Raw genomic sequence first — 23,333 nt, forward strand, 5'->3', positions numbered from 1 at the left:
TTTGGAACATAAAAGAACATAGAACACTCAACTGAAGTCATTTTGAATTCCGATCAGTGCTAAAATAAATATGAACATGGAATGAAGAACTCGAAACGCTGCTGAGATTAACAACATGGAATGGGGAACTCATAGAAGCGGTAAGATAAATAGGAACATGGAACCTGGAATTCAGAACAGAGCACTTGTTCCACAATGAGCAAGATCTTTGCCTGTCCCTGAAGTTGTTTCTCTAAGGTCAGGCGACTGGACTTCAAGGTAGTTAACCTTTCTCAAAGTGAAAGTGCCATCTATGTTTGTGGGAGGGGGGTGCTTCAGCATTCCAAAGCTAATCTTCTGGAATCTTTCTCTTCCTGAACAAATCCCTTGTCTTTGTATTCAACCATCCAAGTCAATCTTAACTAACATCTCAGGAAACCCAGAAAATATCAGTCTCCGACTCTGATCTCTAAGCCTGTCTGTGCTGAATTACATTCTTTCTGTTCAGCACACCGAACCACAAACTGCCAGTTCTGAGAACTAAGTTGCCCCCCCAGCCTTCCTACCATTAAAATATGACCTATGACAAAATTGGGATGGGATTTAAAAATGCATCATTCAGCGTCCTTTTGAGAACCTCTCCTCAGGATGTCTAATTTCAGAAGTAGGCAAGACCACAGTGTGCGACATAAGAAAACAAACAACAGTCAGTCAGCAGTGAGGTCTGTGCACTTCTCCTGGTCCATGCTGGCCTTTCCACTCACTGTCCTTCTCAGCTTTAAATATGTCCTCTCGTAGGCTTTCTCCTTCCTTAGCACCATCTCCAGGACAACAGTGCCTCTACTTGCTCTTTCCTCCAATCCTGCCCTCAGCAAGGACTCATCTGTTGAAACTGCACTGATGTTTTTTGCAGACAGTTCAGCTAAAATTAATCCCGAGGAAAAACAGGCATCACACAAAAAAAAGAGAAAAAGTGAAGGGCCTGGTCCTGAATACTCCTGTTATGTGGATGTACACTTTTTATAGCATCTTCCAACCCTTAAACACATTCTTCCAATTCTTTATTCAGTTCATGTAACTGGTGTCCCATAAAGGAAGACCTTGCCTTGAACTCTTCAGAATACAGAAGCTATATCTGCAGCTATTGAAAATGGAAGGACGGACAGATTTATTGAATTCAGTTTACTGCTGTTTTTCAGCATTCTCCTTACTGATGGACAATGTTTCTACCAATCAGCTAAATTCTCATGCTACTGACAGAAAGAAACTAGTAGCACCAGGTCCAAATATTAGCTTGCCTAAGTCCTTCCTGTGTCTACAATGCACTCTCCTGGTAAGGTTATGTTACAGTATTTTAAAAGCAAATTATTGACATGAATGTCCCTCATTCCCTCATTGTTCACCAGTGATCAAGCTCCAGAGTCACTGTCAGCCCCTCATATGCCCGGATGAGCGAACGCTCTGATGTTTATGTGTAGTTTTCTGGTGCAAATCGCAGGTGGGAATTACGCAACATGATCCGCGAACTCCCTCATGTTCGGGATTTTTATGTAGCATGCACGACTAATCGGAAGCACATTTACTCACGTCGCTGAATCCACTGAAAAAGGTGGTACCATATAAAAGGTTTAAGATGGCATTCCAAAAACTAGACCAGATGTGTTCAGTCATGAAGACAAATCTCCTCTGGTTCCTCCACCGGGGGTACCCCACGGAGCCATTCGGGGGCCCATGCTTATTAACCAATGCCTGGCAACCTATTCTAAGATAGACAGATCCACAGTGCAGAACCCATAAATCCCTTGTCAGCTCCTCCTATCTCAGTGAATAAAGTCCTCCCTCTGGCCTTTAAACCCCCCCCCCCCCCCCCGAAAAAAAATTCTCTTGGCATGAGTTTTCAAAGTCAACTGGAATCCTCTGCCTTGGCCAGATGTGACCCCCAGAGTACTGTATGATCCACTTCCTTCTTTACAGAAGACACTGCTATACTTAGCAAAGGTCCTGACCACTCAGGACCAGAATGTCTAGCTTTCATCATGGTGGACGCAGAAAGAGTGTGCTTTCCTCCTGTGCATGTATACTGCAGAATAATTACATTAAACATCCCTCAGGTGCATTTACAGGTAAGGCACGATCGAGTTTCACTACTTTTACATGCACAGTTAAGTCGAGCTACGTTTATAGCTCAACTATGGCATTTAATCGGACTACTGTCCTTGTCCCAGTATACTGTACATGCACAGGAGGGGAATCGATTTATCGACCGAAGTATGTCCGACTCCACTACAATAGGTGGCGATATGGCTCCTTTCAGTTTGTTAATACTGGGCTTTTTCCGGTTGATGTATTACGCCACAGAGAGTAAAAAACATAATAAAATTTATAGTTAAGGATGCATGAAATGAAGTGACACAAGCTTTGATTGCGATCTGGTCAGAAGAATAGATAAAACAAGGTCAGGATAGCATAACAAGAAAGTATTTTGTATAATATACTATGACAGCATGGTATTGGATTTTTTTCAAATATTGTAATGTGATTTTGTTGTAATAAATATTGGGGTATTTAAGAAAAAAATGGAGTTCAACATAAATTTCTGACTAACCCGTCTAGGAGTGATTTACAGAGCAAGGATGAAAATGATTATGATTGTCTTGGAGAGTGCATGCAGCGTTCATGCAAAATTATACTAGATAAAAACTGAAAAGGAATAATCATTAAAATTGCAAAAGTTGCAAGGTTTTATTCCCTATGACAGAGTAAAAATGTTTTAGCGAGACTTAAACTCCCTACGCTATAATATCCTTACCAAACTGAAGGTAAGAAAAAGCATGATCTTAATCTAGCTGACTAGAATGTAAGAATTGGATGCACATAACATGCGACTTTGGTATTAATATCACACGTCGTCCAGTTCTACAGAGAGATACAGCCATTTTTCAAATTCGGTACAAAATACCCCGCTTCGCATTGTGATGTCATTCGGCACCAGTACCAGGTTTTACGCCAGTGGAAAACTAACACCTTAAAGTACTGTACTTTGGGAACCTTCTTGAAGTACCAAAAGTACGGTACCTGCTGCGGTGGAAAAGCGACCTTTAGCTGAGCGGTGAATCGGACGGCTTTACAGGGCTATGCTCCAGGTTTCTACTGTGTGTCAGCTTCTTCGGTTACTTCCGGGTCAAAGCCCAGGAGGAAAGTGTGAAGCATGTGCAGAGTGCCTAGGCCAGTTTGGGTTCGATTGAACGTTTACATGCAGGAGTAAATCGGCTTCCAATCCCATTATCCGGGAGTCCTTGTCCGACTTTGAGAAATTCGATTTAGTATGATTTCGGTCGAACTAACAATGGGATGGAGTGGTGGCTCTGAGGCTAGGGACCTGTGCCAGCAACTGGAAGGTTGCTGGTTTGAATCCCATGAATACCCAGAGTGATTCTACTCTGTTGGGCCCTTGAGCAAGGCTCTTAACCTGAAATTGCTTTGTTGGGGTATGACGTTAATCTACGTCCAGCCCTGTAAACAGGTCCTCCAACTTACAGGGGAAAAACCTGGGGGTTGGTGGCAGGATTGGCAATTCTGCCACTGGGAAAAAAACCCCACACTGGTCCATTCGGACTAGTGTGGGGCTGAGGTATCACCCGCTCCATGGCTGCACTCAGGTTCTCATCCCTGAGGTAGTTTGTCGTGTGGTGGATGCAGCAACACGCTGTAATCAGTGCATGATCCTCACCTCAGTCGGACTAACATGTTTACATGTACTTTAAAAGTTTGGTTTTAGTCAAACACGATAATTCAATTTTCTTAGTGTGCATGTAAACGTACTGACTGCATAGTACCAGCACAGCCTGGTTCTCAAGTGCTCTGACATCACACCAGGAGCTCATCTATACAGAAGCAGGACCCATTCACTGCAAAATGCCTGCAGCGTGTGCGAGAGGGAAGAATTTAAATAGCAGGGGGTTACTGGACAGCCCCTCCCCCCAATCTGCACTGGACTGCTGCACAACTCCCAGGGCAAAACGACATTAATGTGACTGGCATGCAAAAAAAGCACTTCACCAAATAATTTGGCGTAACCCATGAGCACCCGGGGGCAAAAAGCATGGAAAAAGCAGAGGTAAGGCGCAGCGTACTGGTGCAAGTCAAACCTTTCACAAAATGGGCTTTTGAATTGGCTTCATTTAATTTATAAACACTAAGAGGGGGAAGATGAATTACAGCAAATTGAATTTGCGGTGCATTTTCTTCCTCCTTTCCCAGAGCTAATTTACCTCTCTAAGTGCAGAGTAATTGCATTTGGCCCTGTCACCGAACATTGCGAGCAGAGAGAGATAATCTCGCAGGTGAAAAAGGAGCCCCCAGCTCCAGCCGCCCAGGCCTCTGCCTTTGTGCCTTATGAGAGAAAAGCCCGCAGATTGGGCAAGGCATCCAGGCAGGGGGCCAGAAGCTCGGCGGGCCCACATTCGCACTTTGCACCACAATGGTGGGCTTTCAGGTGTGCTGGGCACTGGAGGGCGCTGGAGACAGGCAGGGTGGGGAGGGCAGGCATTGAGCCACACCTCCTGGGGGAATCCCAGGGAGACAGCGTCCAAGGCACATACTGTAGGAGGAGGGTCTCCACTGGGGGGGGGGGGGGGGCTAGTTGAGGCTTCAAAGGAGCGGATCTGTAATGGTGTGAAGCTTCACACTTCTATCAAGTTTTTAATGAAAAAAAGTCTCTACGGCAAGGAGAAGGTGGCAGGCTGGAGAGCTCTGGGTGCACCTGGAGGGGCATGTAGCGTGGTTGGCGATCTTCTCACCAGGGGCGGCTTTGTGTTGGTGATGGCAGGGCTTAGCAGATCCTCCAGAATTCTGCATAGAGGGTTATCTCTTGATCAGGGTAGCTATCCCAGCATCCAGTTAAACTGTCTCCCAGTCACACACAGCAAGAGGCCCCACTGCTGCCACACCCAGCCACCCCTCACAATGGCGAGCAACCCCACAGCTCCCGTCTGTGCCCTCGGGGGCCGGGAGGAGGCCCCAGGCCTGACACGGTGGGCGTACAGCTCCCCACATCCCACATGGCGCGGTCAGATGGGGGATTAACCCCATCTTCAGGCGGAACAAATCCACCCCCCCAGCTGTGCCTGCTCCATCTATCCACACCTGCAGCGTCAGGCTCTCTGTGGGATGGGAGGATGTGCAGCACTATTGGGGGACCCCACTCTGGTATCTCTCTGCACCCCCTTCCCAGCCCCACCTGCGCATGAGCCCCCCCTAGACTTGTAGTCAAGACCGCCTAAACCAAGACAAAGACACTACCAAGACCAGAGGGTATCGAGACCAAGACAAGACCAAGACTAAGACCAAGACAAAGTCGAGAAAAGACCAAGACCGAGACCGAGACCAAAAAAAAGACTCCCTTAACTTTTGTTTGATGTTGAGGACTGACATGACGGGTACTGACTGGTCCCAAAGTCATCTGACAAAACAGCTAACACCTCCAACAACTGTCTAAAGAATGGGAAATATGTAACTGATTTCAATTACTACTTCTACTTAATTTGTAGATGAAATTGTAACATCAAATTGAAGACACACAATTATAAACTTGAAATTGAATCATGTCCCATTGTAGTAGTACTATCCAAATGACACTGTATGATATCAACTTCCCTGAAATGGATTAGGCCTGTTAAGTCAACACAACATCATATGCAGATGTTATTTGAAATCCAATGCTTACATTTATTTAGTCAACACCATTTTAAGTAAAATACTGTAATCAAGCAATATAAAGACATGTGCACACGTCACATGAATAAAATGCAAACTACAAATACTATATACCAATATAAACTGCACATCAAATTGTGCATTAATAAAAATAAGGACAAGTGCTTAAAAGATTCTGACATCTTGATGTCTGCAGTGGCATCTGCAGTGGCATCTGCAGTGGCATGTGATTACAACACACTGCCAATGATATCAAGCCTGTTGTTCAGTAGGGCAAGAACAATGGAACACAGACTTTATGGACAAATAGCAGATTGATAAACTAATACAGATAGATGAAACACATAAAAACAGAGAGAGAGAGAGAACGAGAGCATCACTGTTAATAGGCATATTTTCAGAGAGGAGGGAGAGAGATAAAACAGTTCACATTTTAAAATAGTGGTTGATTGCACAAAACTAAAGATTGCAACATCTTATAGCCTGTGATGCTGGATCTAACTTTTAACTAGCGCTACACTTATTTTGCGCGTATAACACGTATTTTGATTGGATGAGCGCCAATGTCTGAATCACAACAAAATGCATGTATATCATTGATTGGTTGCATTTGAAGGGCGCGAAATGCGAAATAATAATAAGGTTGCATTATCGAATGTTACGTTGTGTGTCATGGATACTTTTCGCGCCAAATCTCCCGACTACTATGTCGATCTGAGACAGCAAGACCAAGACAGCGAGACCAAGACAAGACCGAGGGATCCGAGACCAAGACAAGATCAAGACCAAAGGCCGTCGAGACTGTGACAAGACCAAGACCACGTGAAAGTGGTCTCGAGACCGGTCTCAAGACATCCAACTCTAGCCCCCCCCCCCCTTGAGGATTAACACAGCCTTCCTTCATTTTATTTTATTTTTTAATTGGTCACTTCAGATGTAGCAATCATAGTTGAGAGACATCCCATAATACTTCCTGCCAGTCCCTCGGGACAAAGATGTCTATATATGAAACCTAAATTCAGCTAGATGAGGAAGAAATCTGTAAGGAGAGGTGATATGAACCCCCACTTTACTGTGGAAGGCTTTCCATCGATCGGGGCCAGTTTTCCAGCCTTGGCGCTCGCTCCCTGGGGCCTCACAGGAGAATGCTTACTCACCAGGCTTTATTTTAACACCGAGCCGGTAGGTAATAACTTTCCCTCATATACACACAGGCGAGTGTTGGAGTTCCACAACAATTGGCTCACTCATGACCTCATAAATTCACTCCCTGATTCGTTCGTTCACCACAGCACAAGCTATAAAGAATACCGGCTTATTCAAGTTAGGCTTTGCACAAAACGGTTTTATGTTTTTGTTACTGTACTGGAATATTCTGCACTCTGCTGTCATTGGGCTCAACATCCATGCTGGTGAGGTTCTGTAAGCTGTGGTGAGCTTTCACATCATAACATGCTCTGAGAAGGAGACTTCATTTTGTCTGAATGGGAGAAGCCTAATCCTTTGACCACTCACTAAAGCCATCACCCTTTTAACTGTCCTGTTACAATCCGGCCAGTAGCAGTCACCACTGATGCTGTACGGCAGCGATGAGGCGTGTCTAACACTCCTTCACCGCAGTCTCCTTTAAGCACATTTGGCTAAGTGGCAAAGTCAGACAGAACCACCAGGTTCCTGTTGATAATGAGGTGACCAGAATTTGTTGATCGGAGCACCGGTATTGCATGATGGCTTTGCTAGTAGCTGCGGCCTCTCACCGTTTGTTTGTTCTGCCTCTATTTCAATGGGTCTCTTTTTGGTTTCTTCCCCAAAAACATGTTGATTCATGTGTTTAAATGGCTCATTGCGGGTGCCCTGTGACGGACAGACCGCTATTCTGTGCTCTAAGCATCATGTGACCCTCTAGCAGATAATCAGCTATAGAAGATGGATCGTTTGGCTTTACATTAAACAGAACATTTACATCTCCTATTTCTGTTATGGTTATGCTTTATTCGCATTATGCAGGTATATTCAGTTTAATAAACATTCATTTGAAATCCGATACTGGATGATGGATTTCAGTTTGGCACTGACAAACAAAACTGCAAATAATTTCAAAAGCAATCATCCTAACAATAGCAATAATCATTAAAAATACAAATTAATACTTAATATTCAGTGTCAGTTTTCATATTTGATCGCTGCAATCACACCACTCATTTTCATTGTACTGTGGTAACCGCATTTGTACGCTGGCAATCAAATTAGTTGATCTAAATGAATGGTCATAAAATGGATATTCCCAGACAATGTGAAGTACAGCAATATGTTCCTGTGTTAATGTTAATTAAGCATTAAACCACATGTACTTAGAATGTCGTCCCTTGCATTTCTCCATGAGATTTAGTTACTTTTAACACTATATGCCGTGTAAAGCAGAGTGTTTTCTTTATATAATGACATGACATTGTACAGGGAAGATAATTTCACTAAATAAGGCCTGGCATATCTGGTTGTTTAGAATTTTCTAGAACTTCCTTGTTTGACTGTTTTATTTAAATTCATCACAAAGCCCATAGTCCCTATTTACTAAAATGTTTCACAGTCCCAAACCACTTTGCAGCTCTGTCCAGCTGATCGCATGGTCAAAAATGGTCCCAGTTGGAGCCACGACCGAGACGTGGTCGGGCGCTTTGCGTAAAACAAAGAGGCTTTTCTCGGCACATATCTCACCTGACCCCCACCCCCCCACTCCCAAGTACACACTGTAAATATCAGTGCCACCCCTGTCCTCATGTTCCACTTCATTCCAACATTTGTTATGTCGATCATACTAAACACTTTAAAATCTTTGTTTACGAACAACTTGCCTGGCACTGAGCCTAACGCTCGACCTCAAATATTTAAAAGGGCTGGCTGTGCTTCTGAGCCACCGGTCAGGAGAGCGCCACCATGTCCCGCTTTCAGACAGACAGAGAGATTCTCCTACTGAGGTTCAGTACTAAACCAACAGCGGCACACTGGGCTATTCTCTGAGGGGCGTCACCTTAGGAGCACGTCCCGCTAAGTGGCTCTCAGTCCACTTCCTTCGTCAAACATCAGCTCTTTTCAACCCGAGGTCGCCATTTTTATCGAAAAGCAAACACGAAATTCGGCTGACAAGATTTTCATGGCGGCGTCTTTGAAAAATGAGAGCTTTTAAACATGTTCTGTGATGCCTGTTTCAAGCAATAATTTAATGTTCCTTGCAGATCGCTGCCCAGGTTTCACCGTGATTGGTATAGAGATTGGTCTAAAGATGGCGCTTCCTATTAGATGCGGCGCTTTACTCTGGTGATCCTCCCCCCCCCCAGATACAAAGCACTGCTAAAGAGAAACCGTATAGCCCCAACAACGACAACATGGCCAATGACTCATTCTTGTCATGTTTCATGCGACGATTTACTGCCATGCTTTTTTGGGAGGCTTTTCCTGAAGTAATTTAGTCTGAATAATGCCGTGCTGTTGGTTTAAAAAAAGAACGGAAATGGAAAAATGAGGAATTTTCTTTTGCAATATATGGAAGCAGGATATGTAGAGTAGATGGCGTCCTTACCTCCGGTGCCGTCCCCGTGGGGGGCAGTCTGGGATGCAATGGGGGGAGGCTATCCGGACTTCTGCATTCTGTCCTGCTGTGGTCACCCAAAGCTTGCCTTGCTGAGGTCCCCCAGAAGGTGGCGGGCTGGAACGACAACAAAGTGCCAGTCAGAGAGGGGCCCCAATGAGGCCGGGGACGAGGCCGTCTGTGCACAGTGCAGGGCAAACGAAAATGAGGCAGGCAAATGGGAACAAATCTAATCGTGCCTCTCCAAAGAAAACAGAAAAATAGCAATGACACTCAGAATGTCAGCGATGGTGATGAGCTGAGGGTGTTTGTACTGAGGAGCGAGTCATACCCAATTTATGGTGTGCACTGAGGAGCGAGTCATACACGATTCCTGGTGTCTGTGCTGAGGAGCTTGTTATACCCGATTTCTGGTGTCTGTACTGAGGAGCGAGTCATACCTGATTCCTGGTGTGTGTACTGAGGAGCGAGTCATACCCGATTCCTGGTGTCTGTACTGCAAAGCGAGTCATTCCCAATTCCTGGTGTCTCTACTGAGGAGCAAATTGCTCCCCATTCCTCGTGACTGTACTGAGAAGCGAGTCGTACCCAATTTCTGATGTCTGTGCTGAGGAGCGAGTCATACCCGATTCCTGGTGTCTATACTGCAAAGCGAGTCACTCCTGATTCCTGGCGTCTCTACTGAGGAGCAAGTCGCTCCCCATTCCTGGTGTCTGTACTGAGAAGCGAGTCGTACCCACTGCCTGGCATCTGTGCTGTTATGTACAGCTGTGTTACTGCTGTTCTCTTCCCGATACCCTGGAATTGGATGAGAGTATGCCAGCAACGCCGGAGCACACAAAGGCCCTCTATGTGCCACAAACACCAGCGACCCAAGGGCGGGAAAAAGAGCGATAAGGCACTTTTGTTCCTTGCGACAACCTCCTTGATGGTTGGCGAGATGCTGCGGGCCAACGCGAGAGGCCCTTGTCTGATGTCTGCCGGTTGCACGCCCCCCCCCCGCGGGTGGCCCCCGAGCACAATAACGCGACTGTCTCCTTCTGAGCAGGACCCTCGAGAACCCAGTGAGGCCGCGGACCCACGGCATGAGCGAGACCGAGAGCGTGCACCCAGATAGAGACAGAGAAAACGGAGCCAGTGAAGAGAGTCCTGCTCTTAATGGAGCCTCTCGAGTGACGGCCTCAGGGAATGCAAGCGTGCAGATCAAAAGCAGAGAAGAAGAATGATATGAGTGAGGGTTTGATAACTGAGGATCACTGGAGTCATGCACGGGCAAAGCGACTTCAAAGAGCCGATAGCAAAGCGTGAGGCTGTGAGGTCATTTACATCACGAAGCAAATATTAGCTAAAAACTCTAGCGACATTGCTGTCCATCTGAAAGTCATATGTAATGCACTTGTGATGGTTCTCACTCGGTTGGTCCTCAGCTGCTTCCTATCTATCCGTCTATCTATTTTCTGTACATGATTGTCCCTTTCAGGGTCATGAGGGGTCCAGATGGAGTTTATCCCCCTAACCATGTGACTAAATGAAACAACGAATCATCAGGGTGCCGATGATGGAATGGCTGGACCTCCAGGAGAGCAGATGAGGAAAATATAATAAAGACAATATCAGATGTTTACTTGGTGGTTTGCTTGATACCTGGTATCTGTACTGAGCAATGAGTCGTATCGGATGCCTGTGTGAATATTTAGGCATTGTAACTCATGCATTGTATTTTATAATTCAATTTGAATGTTTATAATTAATACTAAATACTACTGGTTTAATACCACAGCAGTTGTGCTGACTAATTTATATGCTATGCAGGGAATATTTTTTGGGACAATATGCACATGTAAACTGTGCAAATACACGACTCAAGGGAGGAAGGACTCTGAGAAGGGACTCACATTCACAGCACATGGCTTTCTGCCTACAGAAGGAGCAGCTTGTGTGAGCCGTGCTCGCTGGATGCACTGGGGGGGGGAACCATTAGATAGGCTCTGCTCACACAAAGACCCTCACACTGGGCAGAATCAAATCCAGCTCCAAGAGGAAGGTCAGAAAGGAATGGCTGCTATTTAACACTCACTACATGTGGCACCAGATGCCAGGAAATTGCATGTTGGAATAAAAGGGTAGCAAATAGACTCTTATTCAGATAAAATGCTTTAATGGTCAATGATAAAAGATCCTGGATGGAGGTAAATGGATCACTGGATGGAATTAGTATCATATGATATGATTTCTGAGAATGTAGCTCAAATTAAATTGTGCGTCAACATTACAGAAAGAATTCCTGGTCGCTCCAAATGAGAAGATTTATACTGTCAGAACCACAAATTGAACATAGCTATGCAATTAAGCAAAGCAGTTAAAAATGAACAGATGGCGACAATTTTTTCCCCCTGGATTAATTGGCATGTCGGTGGCTTGTTTGCTTGAGTGCACGTAAAAAATGCAGGGAAGCCATATTTTAACAGCCACTACGGCTAATGCCAGCACTAATGTGATTACTGCGCCATGTCACTGGGAAAACTGGGTGCTTAAGGGCAAGTCAGATGCAACACAAAACCAAGAAATACCAGTGAACGACTATGGACATTAAATGTGAATGCCTGTGCTCTTAGTTCTACCAACAATAAATATTTCCTACATTCTCGTTGTTATATTTGTGTGATCAGTATTAATTTATTTGACAATGTTTGATAGCCATCTACTGTGATTTATACAGTGAATCGACATCCATTCATCATCCTGCTGATTAAGTAGTACAGGGTCACAGGGGGGCATATGGCCCAAGAGATGTCAGTCCATCACAGTACACACACACACACACACACACACACACACACAGACACACACACACACAGGTTTGTAATTATATCTTTGTGGGGACTCTCCATTCATTTCTATGGTGAAAACTCTAATCCCAACATGATGACTTTAACTCCTGCCCAGCCCTAACCTTAACCATAAGTAACCAAACAAACTATTTATTTTTTGCATGTGAGAAATAGAAAACTCACCAAAGGGTCCTTGCCTAGTGAGAGCTGCTCCCCCACCCCAGACACGCAGGGGGTGTCGCCGGGTGACGGGACGACACTGAGGGCCTCCTCGATGTCCAGGTGGAGCTGCTCGAGTTTCCTTAACAGCTGGGTCACGGTCTGGGATCAAGACGACAGAAGTGGTGAAAACTCTTGTTGTGGGAGTATGTTGGGGGTGGGGGGGCACAAATTAGGGAAAATGAAAAACATCCTTGCAGTAATACGGTTAACAGCATTAAGCAAAATACTGCCTGACAATTGAGTAGACATCAAGCAGCAAATTGCTTCTTTTTAAATCTTTTTTTAAGCTGCTTAGGACTGGCTGGGATAATCTATACATCCATTTTCCAGCCGCTTATCCAGTGCAGGTTGTGGAAGTGCCTGGAGCTCCCAGGGCAGAGGAGGGGACGAGGCAGGAGTAATGCCCAAGGAGGGATGCCAGTCCATCGCTGGGCACACACACTCACACACTGTAGCCATGCCAGTCCATCGCTGGGCACACACACTCACACACCGTACCCACGCCAGTCCATCGCTGGGCACACACACTCACACACCGTACCCACGCCAGTCCATCGCTGGGCACACACACTCACACACTGTAGCCATGCCAGTCCGGCTAACTGCACGTCTTTGGACTGTGGGAGGAAGCTGGAGATACCAACATGATGGAGCAGAACACCTCGAACCCCCAGCCCTGGGGGTGAGAGCACCACCCTCTGCTGAGGTAATGAATAATATACTAATGCGAAATGCCACACAGAGGAGCCCCTGATGTGCGGCACAGCTGCTAGTGGGAGTGGATGGGATTAAAAAGCAGACTGTCCATGGTTATCAGGCTATAGAATGGAGCAGAAAAACCACCATCATACAGACATATACAGAGCTGACAGAAACATTAGGACCTTGCTTAATCCAGTAAAAATGTTTCAGATTTATTGGCTTCATAACAAAAAAATCATTATTCATTTGTTTTCAAAAAATATACATCACATTAGAAACAACCAGTAGTTTTAAGTACTCAGTTCAAGTAGTAATAAATTGAAACCCAAATTGTAGGTCTAAAAGAGCTGTTCTGAGTTAAAAAGTTCATTGGCAAGCAGTCTCTTTGGGTGCTTTTTAATTAGTAACACCTTTGCAATAACATAGAGCACCAAACATTTGTGTTTAGTATCACTTTGGGAGCCAATGACCACAATTGCAAATTACAGCAAAATGGCAAGAACAGTACTGAATGAGTCAGTCAGAAAAATATGAAGCTTAACAAATAGAAAATGTCTGTGGAAGATATGCGCAGATGTGTTAAATCCTGCTTGTCAATGGACTTTTGTTATGAAACCAATACATTTGTAGCATTTTTACAGAAATAAGCAAGTGTCCCAAGACTTCCTGTGAGCACTGTATCTCAGGTCCCTGGATCTCTATTACAACACGATACTGTCATATCAAATATGGTCGATCACACTGAATGACCATGGGGGTGTCTTTCGTTCACCAGTTACCAATTACTAAGGATTAGAGCCCCACTCAGCCCAGATGGACTGGATCACATGCCTACCCCTAGTGTCCCACGTTTGAAGACCTGACAGCATACTGCTCTCCCTAAAGCTGAAACAGCTGTCCTTTTGTGTCTGTTCCTCTCCCCCATGCCGTTAAACCCTCAAAACCCCAGTAAAGTCCCAGTTCCATCCTAATGAACCCTGTGTCATATGGTCCTGTTTGCTCTCCCAGTGGGACCAGGCCAGGCCATAACTGATGATGCTTATGATGGTTATTATGGTAATGATGATCTCTCACTCTCAGAGTGGGAGTGGCCTTAAACCAATGGGATCATGGGCCTTGGAATGCAGTGATCATCCCACTCAGATGTGGGGTGGGGGGCAACAGGGAGGGGCATGACCATCTTACGCCTACAAAAACACACTAAAATGCACAAAACACATTCATGCAACAAGAGCGCTATGGCGTGATCCAACGGCAGGACTAGTGGACACGCATGAAGGAGGGCGCTCCCTGTTCCCTGCTCCCTGCTCCCTGCTCCCGGCTCCCAGGACCCCCTGGGGGGAGAAATAGACACTTCTCCACACAAATCCCAAAAGTTACGTCTGAGAATCTGGAGGCTGGAGGTCATGAAGTTGTGGTAAGTGAGCAGCGTCATTGAGCTGGCTGGGGGAGTTGGAGGGGTGATCGGAGGGAGGGGAGCTGTCTGGGGCTCTTCTCACAAAGCCTCTCAGAGATTCCAGCCCGACGCTGAAGATGCGGGGCCTTCAAAGGCACTCGCTGGTTGCCTGGAATGCGCTGCGGTGAGAAGCGGCCCCCGGTCATTGAGCGTGACAGCCCGGGGCCCGGGGACCCCCCCATCACAGGCCGGCACAATCAGCCCTTTGAGGGGCGCCGCTCTTTTTGAGATGCGCACGCGGCCACACGAAGCCGGGCCTGAGAGGGCTCACCGTCAGTGTGATACCCATCAGCCCGGCTCACGGAATCCGCTGGAATGTGGAAACGATGAGCGGGACCCGCCCACACTCCCCTCCAATGCCCCCCACCAAATGAGCTAGACGCCAGCTATCTGCGGCTGTCCTCTAAAGACTAAAGACTGGACTCCCACTCACCCCCATGATGGCCAGTCCACGTCCACATCTGGTTTCTTTGCAGGGTGCATGCTTGGACATGGGGGTGTGGTCAGACATAGGGGTGTGGTCAGACAGAGGGTGTGGTCAGGCAGAGGGGTGTGGTCAGGCAGAGGGTGTGGTCAGGCAGAGGGGTGTGGTCAGACATAGGGGTGTGGTCAGGCAGAGGGTGTGGCCAGACATAGGGGTGTGGTCAGACAGAGGGTGTGGTCAGACAGAGGGTGTGGCCAGACATAGGGGTGTGGTCAGACAGAAGGTGTGGTCAGACATAGGGGTGTGGTCAGGCAGAGGGTGTGGTCAGGCAGAGGGTGTGGTCAGACATAGGGGTGTGGTCAGGCAGAGGGTGTGGTCAGACATAGGGGTGTGGTCAGACAGAGGGTGTGGCCAGACATAGGGGTGTGGTCAGACAGAGGGTGTGGTAAGACATAGGGGTGTGGTCAGGCAGAGGGTGTGGTCAGACAGAGGGTGTGGTCAGACAGAGGGTGTGGTCAGGCAGAGGGTGTGGTCAGACATAGGGGTGTGGTCAAGCACAGGGTGTGGTCAGGCAGAGGGGTGTGGTCCGGCAGAGGGTGTACTCAGACATTGGGGTGTGGTCAGGCACTGGGTGTGGTCAGACATAGGGGTGTGGTCAGGCACTGGGTGTGGTCAAACATGAGGGTGTGGTCAGACAGGGGAGTGTGGTTAAGTGGGCGTGGCCAGGCACAGGGTGTGGTCATGGATTATAATTGACAGTGATACACAGCAGTTTAGTATTTTATGCTGCCTAAAAATATGTAGTTTTATCATGTCCACCCAACCACTATCATCAAGAATATCCTGCCTTTTTAAGAAGAGGTATTTCCTAGTCTATTGATTATTAAGACAGGCTTATTTTTACCTCAAGTTTAAATAAAATATCTTCAAACTGACCTTCATCCTTCACATCTGCTACGAAAAAGATCAAGGAAACAAATTTCTACGTGTCCCATTCACGTCCTAGACTAGGCACCAGAATTATTCCAGCAAAATATTCATTAAATTTATGAGTCACTTTGGACTGAAATGACCTTACTGAGCTCCACCTGAAAATGCCTTAAGAAACAAGCAGTGTTTTAAAAGTGTCCTCTTCTATTTCTGATATTGCTTGGGGCTCTTTGGTTTATTTCAGCACTATCCTGTGGAAAAAGCCCATATAACCAACTCCCCCCCCACACCAGCATCCCAGGCCCTTCTGATAGATGCGTGAGCCAAATAAATTGCATTTATATTCGCGGGCCTGTCTCCACTGGGGGGGGCAGTCAAGAAGCATGTGCCTTTTGCGTGAAATTAGAAGAATTCCAGAGTACGCGCCAACCTCTGTGTGAGACACCCTCCCCCCCCCCCACTCCTCCACTCGCTCCTCGCCGTGGCAACCGTGCAGACACGAGGTCGGCCCGCCCATCTATTGATGCCATCAGAGACAAACCCCTGGAAAAGGCCGCAACTTTGGCTGCACAAATTGCCCACGTTGTCAAGCGAGGCCGTCGGCCATTGTCATTGAGATGAGACGCGGGAGCGACCCGCCTGGGCCTGGGTGCTCTGGGCTCCGTGCCCTCCTCCTGCCACCCACATCGAGGGCCGCAGCGGCGGTCACACAAGGGCACGGCTCCCTGACAACCCCGCCTTTCCAAACATCCATCCCCCATCCACCAGCAGTCTGGCGGCGGAGGCGTGGAATCCGCTCATGCCGCGTGGAACCGTGTGTCTCAGGAAGACTCGAACCCTTAGCTCTCGTGGGAGAAAAAGCAGGGGGGGTCAGAGATGGCGTGCGAACGAGAGGCCCCGATATCTGAGCAGAGTGGGCCAACAGCGCACCCTAATGCCAAATGGAGAGAACTACACCTACAACCTTCCCAGCGAATCAGGAAGTGATTTCACAGTGGCTGAGCTACACCGAGCATCAGCCAACCAGGCCAAAGTTAGCGGCGCATTTCTCAGACAGACCCAAGCGCTTTGTCATTCACCTCTGTCTGGCCTTTCTGCTTCTCAGCTCTAATGAGCCAAGAATGACAGCGAAGAAAGACACAAAAACTACGGTGTGACAAGCATTCAATTTTCAAAGGAGCAAAACGACCAGGGAAGCATAACCGACCCAGAGCCACGGACAGGGAAGGAAGTTACCCGTCTCATTCACGCCCACCTGTCAGTTGCCTGTGAGGCTGTAAATTTGCTTTATGATCTATACAGGCTGATACTCTCAGGAGATCAGATCCACCAGGCCAGATCTCTCACAGGCTTCTGTTTTTCCAAACGCCACTGGGGTTATAAGAACTTGCCCCGTCTGTGAAATAGATTGTTTTTTTCAGTCAAATTTTTTGCAGCTCCTGGGAGATATTAATACATGGCCAGATTGCGGTTTAGTGAATTTAAAACAGAAAAAGGAGGATCGATGTGGACAGAGGTTAAGCCGTCCTAGAACGACATAGGGATATTAGTCGGGGAGGGGGTGGGGGGGGGGGGGGTCACACTTCCAGCCAACCGTATCCTTCAACAGTGAGGGGGGGGAAAGTGAGAGCGAGATTAATGGGGCTGACCTGGGGGCAGGAGTCAGGACAACCTGTCAGGCTGCACCAAAATAGGTGGTCAGCTCCCGTCTCCCGAGCCGAAACAACCAGTTAGCAGAATTCCCAGCATTCCTCAACTCCCTCTCCAAACATTACACGACTAACTTCACGAGTCACGGTGTCTGCACTCAAGTGGAAAGACTGTCGATGCAGCAGTGGGCTAAATCATCCTTCATGCTGCTTGCAACTTGTTCATATGTTCCATACATAAAATAAAAATAAAATAATTGCTATTAAAATACATTAGAAAATCTGGCCACGCTTATGTTGCTTATGTCAACATGGTAAAGAGCACAGTATGCTGCATAGAGGAGAAACACATTTACCACCAGGTGTTTCACCTGCAGATGTGGGATTTGCAAGGTCCCGGTGCTGGTGCCACCTAGGCCAGGCACAGGGTTCTGGCAGAAGAAAGGTTCCGCGTTATGAGGAACCTGGGTCTGTATGATGAATGCAGAATGCCAGTCGGGTGCTTGGTACACACATTCCAGCAAGCGGTCAGGTTTCAGGTTTGTCCGTCAGCAAGGAAAAACAAACATGAAAACGCCAACTGATATCTATAACGTACAGAACCTGCCAGAAAATGCATGAACAAAACTGCCAAGTTCGTGTTTTTTTAATCCGAGGAGTACAGTCGCGGATGCAGGAGTCAGGAGTTATCATGTTACCTTGGAAAGACGTGTGATTCTGGGAGAGTACACGTCCAGTGTGCTGTCACAACACGGAAAGGAAACACGGCAGCCGGGTGCGGATGAGCCGTGTAGCGTGACGACTGCTGCCCCAACTCTCCGCGTCTCAAAGCGCGCACTGAGCACTGCCGCCACAAAAATAGCCCGGAACGATGGCATGGCCTCTCAAAATTATACACGCCGCTGAAAGTGGAATGTGCTGTTTTCATAGAACAAGTTCGGCTGCATTTGGCTTAAAAATAGACCGTATTTTCTGTCACACATTTTCCTGGTTTGCATTTGGATTTTTATTTACAACTGGAAATATTTATAAAGCAAGTATGGTAGGAAAATAAGAAAGTAGGGTGAATGGTTACTTACATCTTCTTCTGCCTCGCAGCTGCTCTCGCTGGTGGAGTTCGAGCTGAGCAGCCTGTCTAGCCGGCGGCCGCCCTGCCCTCCATACAGCCCATCACCTCCCAGTTCACCCCTGGCTTCGCTCCACCATCCACCAGTAATGGTGGCTTCACTGTCATCATTGCCTGAAGAGCCGCTGCTGCAGTCCAAGCTCTCGGTGATGAAAAGGGTCCGGTTGGACCCAGACGGGCGGCTTACAGACCCGCGGTTATAGTCCGAGAAAGCGATGCAGCTGGCCTTGATATTTACAACAGTGTCAAGCCCCTGACGGTCAAAGGTCTGCTGAGGAACTTTGGGGCCGGTCTCCGAGGGAGACGAAAGTCTGAGTGACCCGAGCGTCACCCCCGGTGCAGGGACGGTGGACACTCCGTCTGTGCTCTCCACTGGGACAACAGTGTGACCGCTCTCCTTAGGACGGGAACAAAGCTTGTGAAAATCACCCAGCTCTTCCTGGTGCAGAGCAGGACTTTTCCTGTCCAGCAGACCCTTTTGTGGAGGAGATACTGGCAGCTCCATGCAGCTGACGGTGGCAGATCCAGGTGGGTAATGACTCATTATTTCCGCGGAATACGATGCAGTGGGACTGCAGTTAAACTCATGTAAGGAGCAAGAACAGACAGAAGCGTGCTCTTGCTCCTCAGTGTAGCCCAGTGCTGAGGAAGGGTCTTTTGGGTCTGGCAGCGGATCAGCAAGGTGACCTACATCCTCTGCTGGGCCTGGTGCTGAGGCTTTCACGCATTTCTTCAGGCATTCCCGGTCCTTCTTAACCCATCCCTTGGTCGGCTCCAGAAGAGCCCGACTTGGGGATTCCAAACCAAAGACAACACTTCTGTTCTCTGACAGACTCATGCTATGGATGGAGGTACCGCCCATGCCGCTTCCGGCTGAGGAATCCAGCACTGAATATGTGACCATAGGCAGCACTGCTATTGACAATGACTGCGGCCCCTCCAGTGTAGCTATGACTCCGGTGTCCATCTTACAATCTAGAGTTCTGCTTCAGTTCTAAAGTGGACCCACCAGCCTCTGTTACCGACACCGTGACTGGCCATGTTAGGCACCCCAAGCGACCAGTCAGAATCCACGTTTCCTAACTGGAATTCAGAAACCACTTCAGCCCCAAATGGAATCTGCAAACAAACAAACAAATAAAAAAAATCATACAAAAGTGGTTACTATCTCTAAGAGCAATAAAAATGACAGAATGCCGTACATGTTCAGGTCTGTTCATCACACCTTTAACTTTTCTGAAGCACAGGAAAGCAAATGTGAAACTTTTCATTCAGATACAAAGGTCGTGCTTCTATCTAGTGAACTGACTCCCAGGAGTGTGGCATCATGTCGCGGGGGGGGGGGTGGGGGGAGGGGGTGCAGACGGTGAGATCAACAGCTGGCTCAAGTCTGGATCCGTTTCAGACACAAGGCCGTGACGCTGGCAGCTCTAGGAATCCACCAGTGATTTATGACCTGAGGTCACATTCGCTGCACTTCTGGGGGGGGGGGGGGGGGGGGGGCATTTGACAGCTGGACACTAGGGAGTGTTTATGAAAACGAAATTTTTAAATATGGGTACGATTGAAATTATATTTAAATTATGTGTATTAATATATAAAGGTTAGTGCATATTTTGAGGTGTAAATTTATTACCAAATAGGAAGACTATTAAAATTAAATTATTATTTTTTTAATATAGTGAAAATTAATAATAAAACAAATAAAAATTTAAATACAAACACAACAATATAAAGCACAAATGAACTTTTACACTTTCAGATTTAAGCTGGTTAATGTGATTAAAAAAATTTAAGTAAAAACTGACACTGATGCTTTTTAGCTTTGACTTTCGGGCTCCTTTCCCTGCTGGTTTTACAGGGGCCACTGTCTCCCACTGTCTCCCACTGTCTCCCACTGTCTCTCACTGTCTCTCACTGTCTCCCACTGTCTCCCACTGTCTCCCACATTCTCCCACTGTCTCTCACAGTCTCTCACAGTCTCCCACTGTCTCTCACTGTCTCTCGCTGTCTCCCGCTGTCTCCCGCTGTCTCCCACTGTCTCCCACATTCTCCCACTGTCTCCCACATTCTCCCACTGTCTCTCACAGTCTCTCACAGTCTCCCACTGTCTCTCACTGTCTCTCGCTGTCTCCCGCTGTCTCCCACTGTCTCCCACTGTCTCTCACTGTCTCCCACATTCTCCCACTGTCTCTCACAGTCTCTCACAGTCTCCCACTGTCTCTCGCTGTCTCTCGCTGTCTCCCGCTGTCTCCCACATTCTCCCACTGTCTCCCACATTCTCCCACTGTCTCTCACAGTCTCTCACAGTCTCCCACTGTCTCTCGCTGTCTCTCGCTGTCTCCCGCTGTCTCCCACTGTCTCCCACTGTCTCTCACTGTCTCTCACTGTCTCCCACATTCTCCCACTGTCTCCCACTGTCTCCCACATTCTCCCACTGTCTCTCACAGTCTCTCACAGTCTCCCACTGTCTCTCACTGTCTCTCGCTGTCTCTCACTGTCTCTCGCTGTCTCCCGCTGTCTCCCACTGTCTCTCACTGTCTCCCACATTCTCCCACTGTCTCCCACTGTCTCCCACATTCTCCCACTGTCTCTCACAGTCTCTCACAGTCTCTCACAGTCTCCCACTGTCTCTCACTGTCTCCCGCTGTCTCCCGCTGTCTCCCACTGTCTCCCACTGTCTCCCACATTCTCCCACTGTCTCTCACAGTCTCTCACAGTCTCCCACTGTCTCTCACTGTCTCTCACTGTCTCCCGCTGTCTCCCACTGTCTCTCACTGTCTCCCACTGTCTCCCACTGTCTCCCACATTCTCCCACTGTCTCTCACAGTCTCTCACAGTCTCTCACAGTCTCTCGCAGTCTCCCGCTGTCTCCCGCTGTCTCTCGCTGTCTCTCACAGTCTCCCGCTGTCTCCCGCTGTCTCTCACTGTCTCTCACTGTCTCCCACTGTCTCTCACTGTCTCTCACTGTCTCCCACTGTCTCCCACTGTCTCTCACTGTCTCCCACTGTCTCCCACTGTCTCTCACTGTCTCCCACTCTCTCCCACTCTCTCCCACTCTCTCCCACTCTCTCCCACTCTCTCCCACTCTCTCCCACTGTCTCTCACTGTCTCCCACTGTCTCCCACTGTCTCTCACTGTGGCCGTTCTTATCTCACACTTCAGATGCATGACTGAAAGCCAAAGAAAATACACACCTAGAGCTGCTGGAATCCCCCTGCTTTAACCTTCAGATAACAAAGAAACGTCTACATTTCTATATACTTAGTATATTTCTATGAGTGTAAAAATGCTTAAGTCTGTTATTATAAAGAGCTCCCTGCATCAGGAAAGAAATCACAGGGATTCTGGATTTCAGGTTACTAAATGATTCATACTTTCAACAGCACCTGTAACTTTCACTTTTCTTTTTTGCAGAGGGGACTTTAACAAGCCTCTGTACTACTCAAAGGGAAAGTGAGAGCTCTCAAAGAGACCCATATTTAATGGTGTGTTCTAGAGTTTTTTGCGCCGTGGTATAACTTTTAGGAGAGTGGGATATCTGCCTCAAAAAACACCCCACAGATTATGCCATTCAGAATAACATCCAAGAAGAAATAAGCAACGGAAGAAGAAGACAATGAAGGGCATGCAAGAGAAATAAAGAATGCTGAGGCAGATCTTTCTGGAGAAGTCAAACGGACACTAATAAAAACAATGAAAGCAATTCTAGTCATTACAGAGCATGCACACTCATTAAAGCCACGATTGATTTGTGGCTTTATAAAAATGATGACCGTTAACGTAACCAGCTGCCAACAGCAAACAACTGGAAGGCAACTGGAGATTCTGAGAACACGTGTTACTTCGCAGGATATCATATAGTGCCTTATCTTTAAGAGAAGCACAACAGCAGCTGGTTAGATGGACTGCACTGTTTGGCCAGTCCTGCTAAGTGTATCATTAAAATAGGACAGTAGGATCTGAAGGGCAGTACTGCAATTTGTCTTCCTAACTCTAATAAAAAGACAGTGGGGTTTTTTTAAAAAACATCTATGGATACGAACTGGTAAGACCTTCCAGGTGTCTGGAGGGGAGAAGCCAGATGCAGAATCACCGAAGACACGTTACCTGTGGAGCAGGTCACTCCCCTGTCCCATCCTCAATGGCACGTGGGTCGCGATGGGAGATGGATCAGCAGATAGGAATCTCAGGTGAGGAGCAAGGTTGGGGAACGCGGCTTCTTCCAGAGGAACAATGCTTTAAAAGTTTCTCCACGGGACCGCGGAGTCTGTCATGGGCGCTATGCTTGAATCCCCAGAGGCGAAATGCAGGCGTGACTAAGCCATTGAGAGTATGTGGAAGTGTGAGGAGTGCACAGTGTGAGGGAGGGAAGGCTGCCTGCAGAGGGGGAGGAGTGTTTTCCAAGGAGGGAGTGAGTGAGTGAGAGAGAGAGAGCATGCAAGCAAAGGGGAAGACATGGAGGAGTAGGATGAGAGACTCCAGCACACACAAGGAGCTCGTTCTGGAATTCAGAGGGGCTTCGCTGACACCCCCAAGTCCAGACGCATTAAGTGGCTCAGTTTTATGGCTCATGCTCAAGTGTGCTGTCTTACCTGCCTGCCTCCACAGACACCCCCCCCCCAGCCAGATTGCAGGTACATGTCTTCTACTTATGCTCAGAACTTCTAAACACCTGTCTTTTCAATCGCTATCCAAAGGTCCCCTCCGTCT

General features: G+C 47.5%; 1 protein-coding gene across 3 annotated transcripts in view; it reads right to left on the reverse strand.

Annotated features, from left to right (window-relative positions):
- Nucleotides 1-23,045, reverse strand: part of stard13b (StAR related lipid transfer domain containing 13b) — an 81,921-nt gene extending 58,876 nt beyond the window's left edge. The window contains exons 1-4 of one of the 3 annotated variants that reach the window (XM_023826158.2): nucleotides 22,731-23,045; nucleotides 18,574-19,739; nucleotides 12,295-12,432; nucleotides 9,272-9,397 (exon numbers count right to left, since the gene is read on the reverse strand). In XM_023826158.2, coding sequence (XP_023681926.2) covers nucleotides 9,272-9,397; nucleotides 12,295-12,432; nucleotides 18,574-19,587 — 1,278 coding nt within the window. In that variant the 5' untranslated portion in view covers nucleotides 19,588-19,739; nucleotides 22,731-23,045. Of the gene's footprint in view, nucleotides 1-1,566; nucleotides 1,733-9,271; nucleotides 9,398-12,294; nucleotides 12,433-18,192; nucleotides 18,307-18,573; nucleotides 19,740-22,730 lie in introns of those variants that run through there. The other 2 variants (XM_072701093.1, XM_023826161.2) reach the window with 2 other exon arrangements.
- Nucleotides 23,046-23,333: the final 288 nt, after the last annotated feature.

The sequence above is a fragment of the Paramormyrops kingsleyae genome, chromosome 17 (genome assembly GCF_048594095.1).
Source record: "Paramormyrops kingsleyae isolate MSU_618 chromosome 17, PKINGS_0.4, whole genome shotgun sequence".
Lineage (NCBI taxonomy): Eukaryota > Metazoa > Chordata > Actinopteri > Osteoglossiformes > Mormyridae > Paramormyrops > Paramormyrops kingsleyae.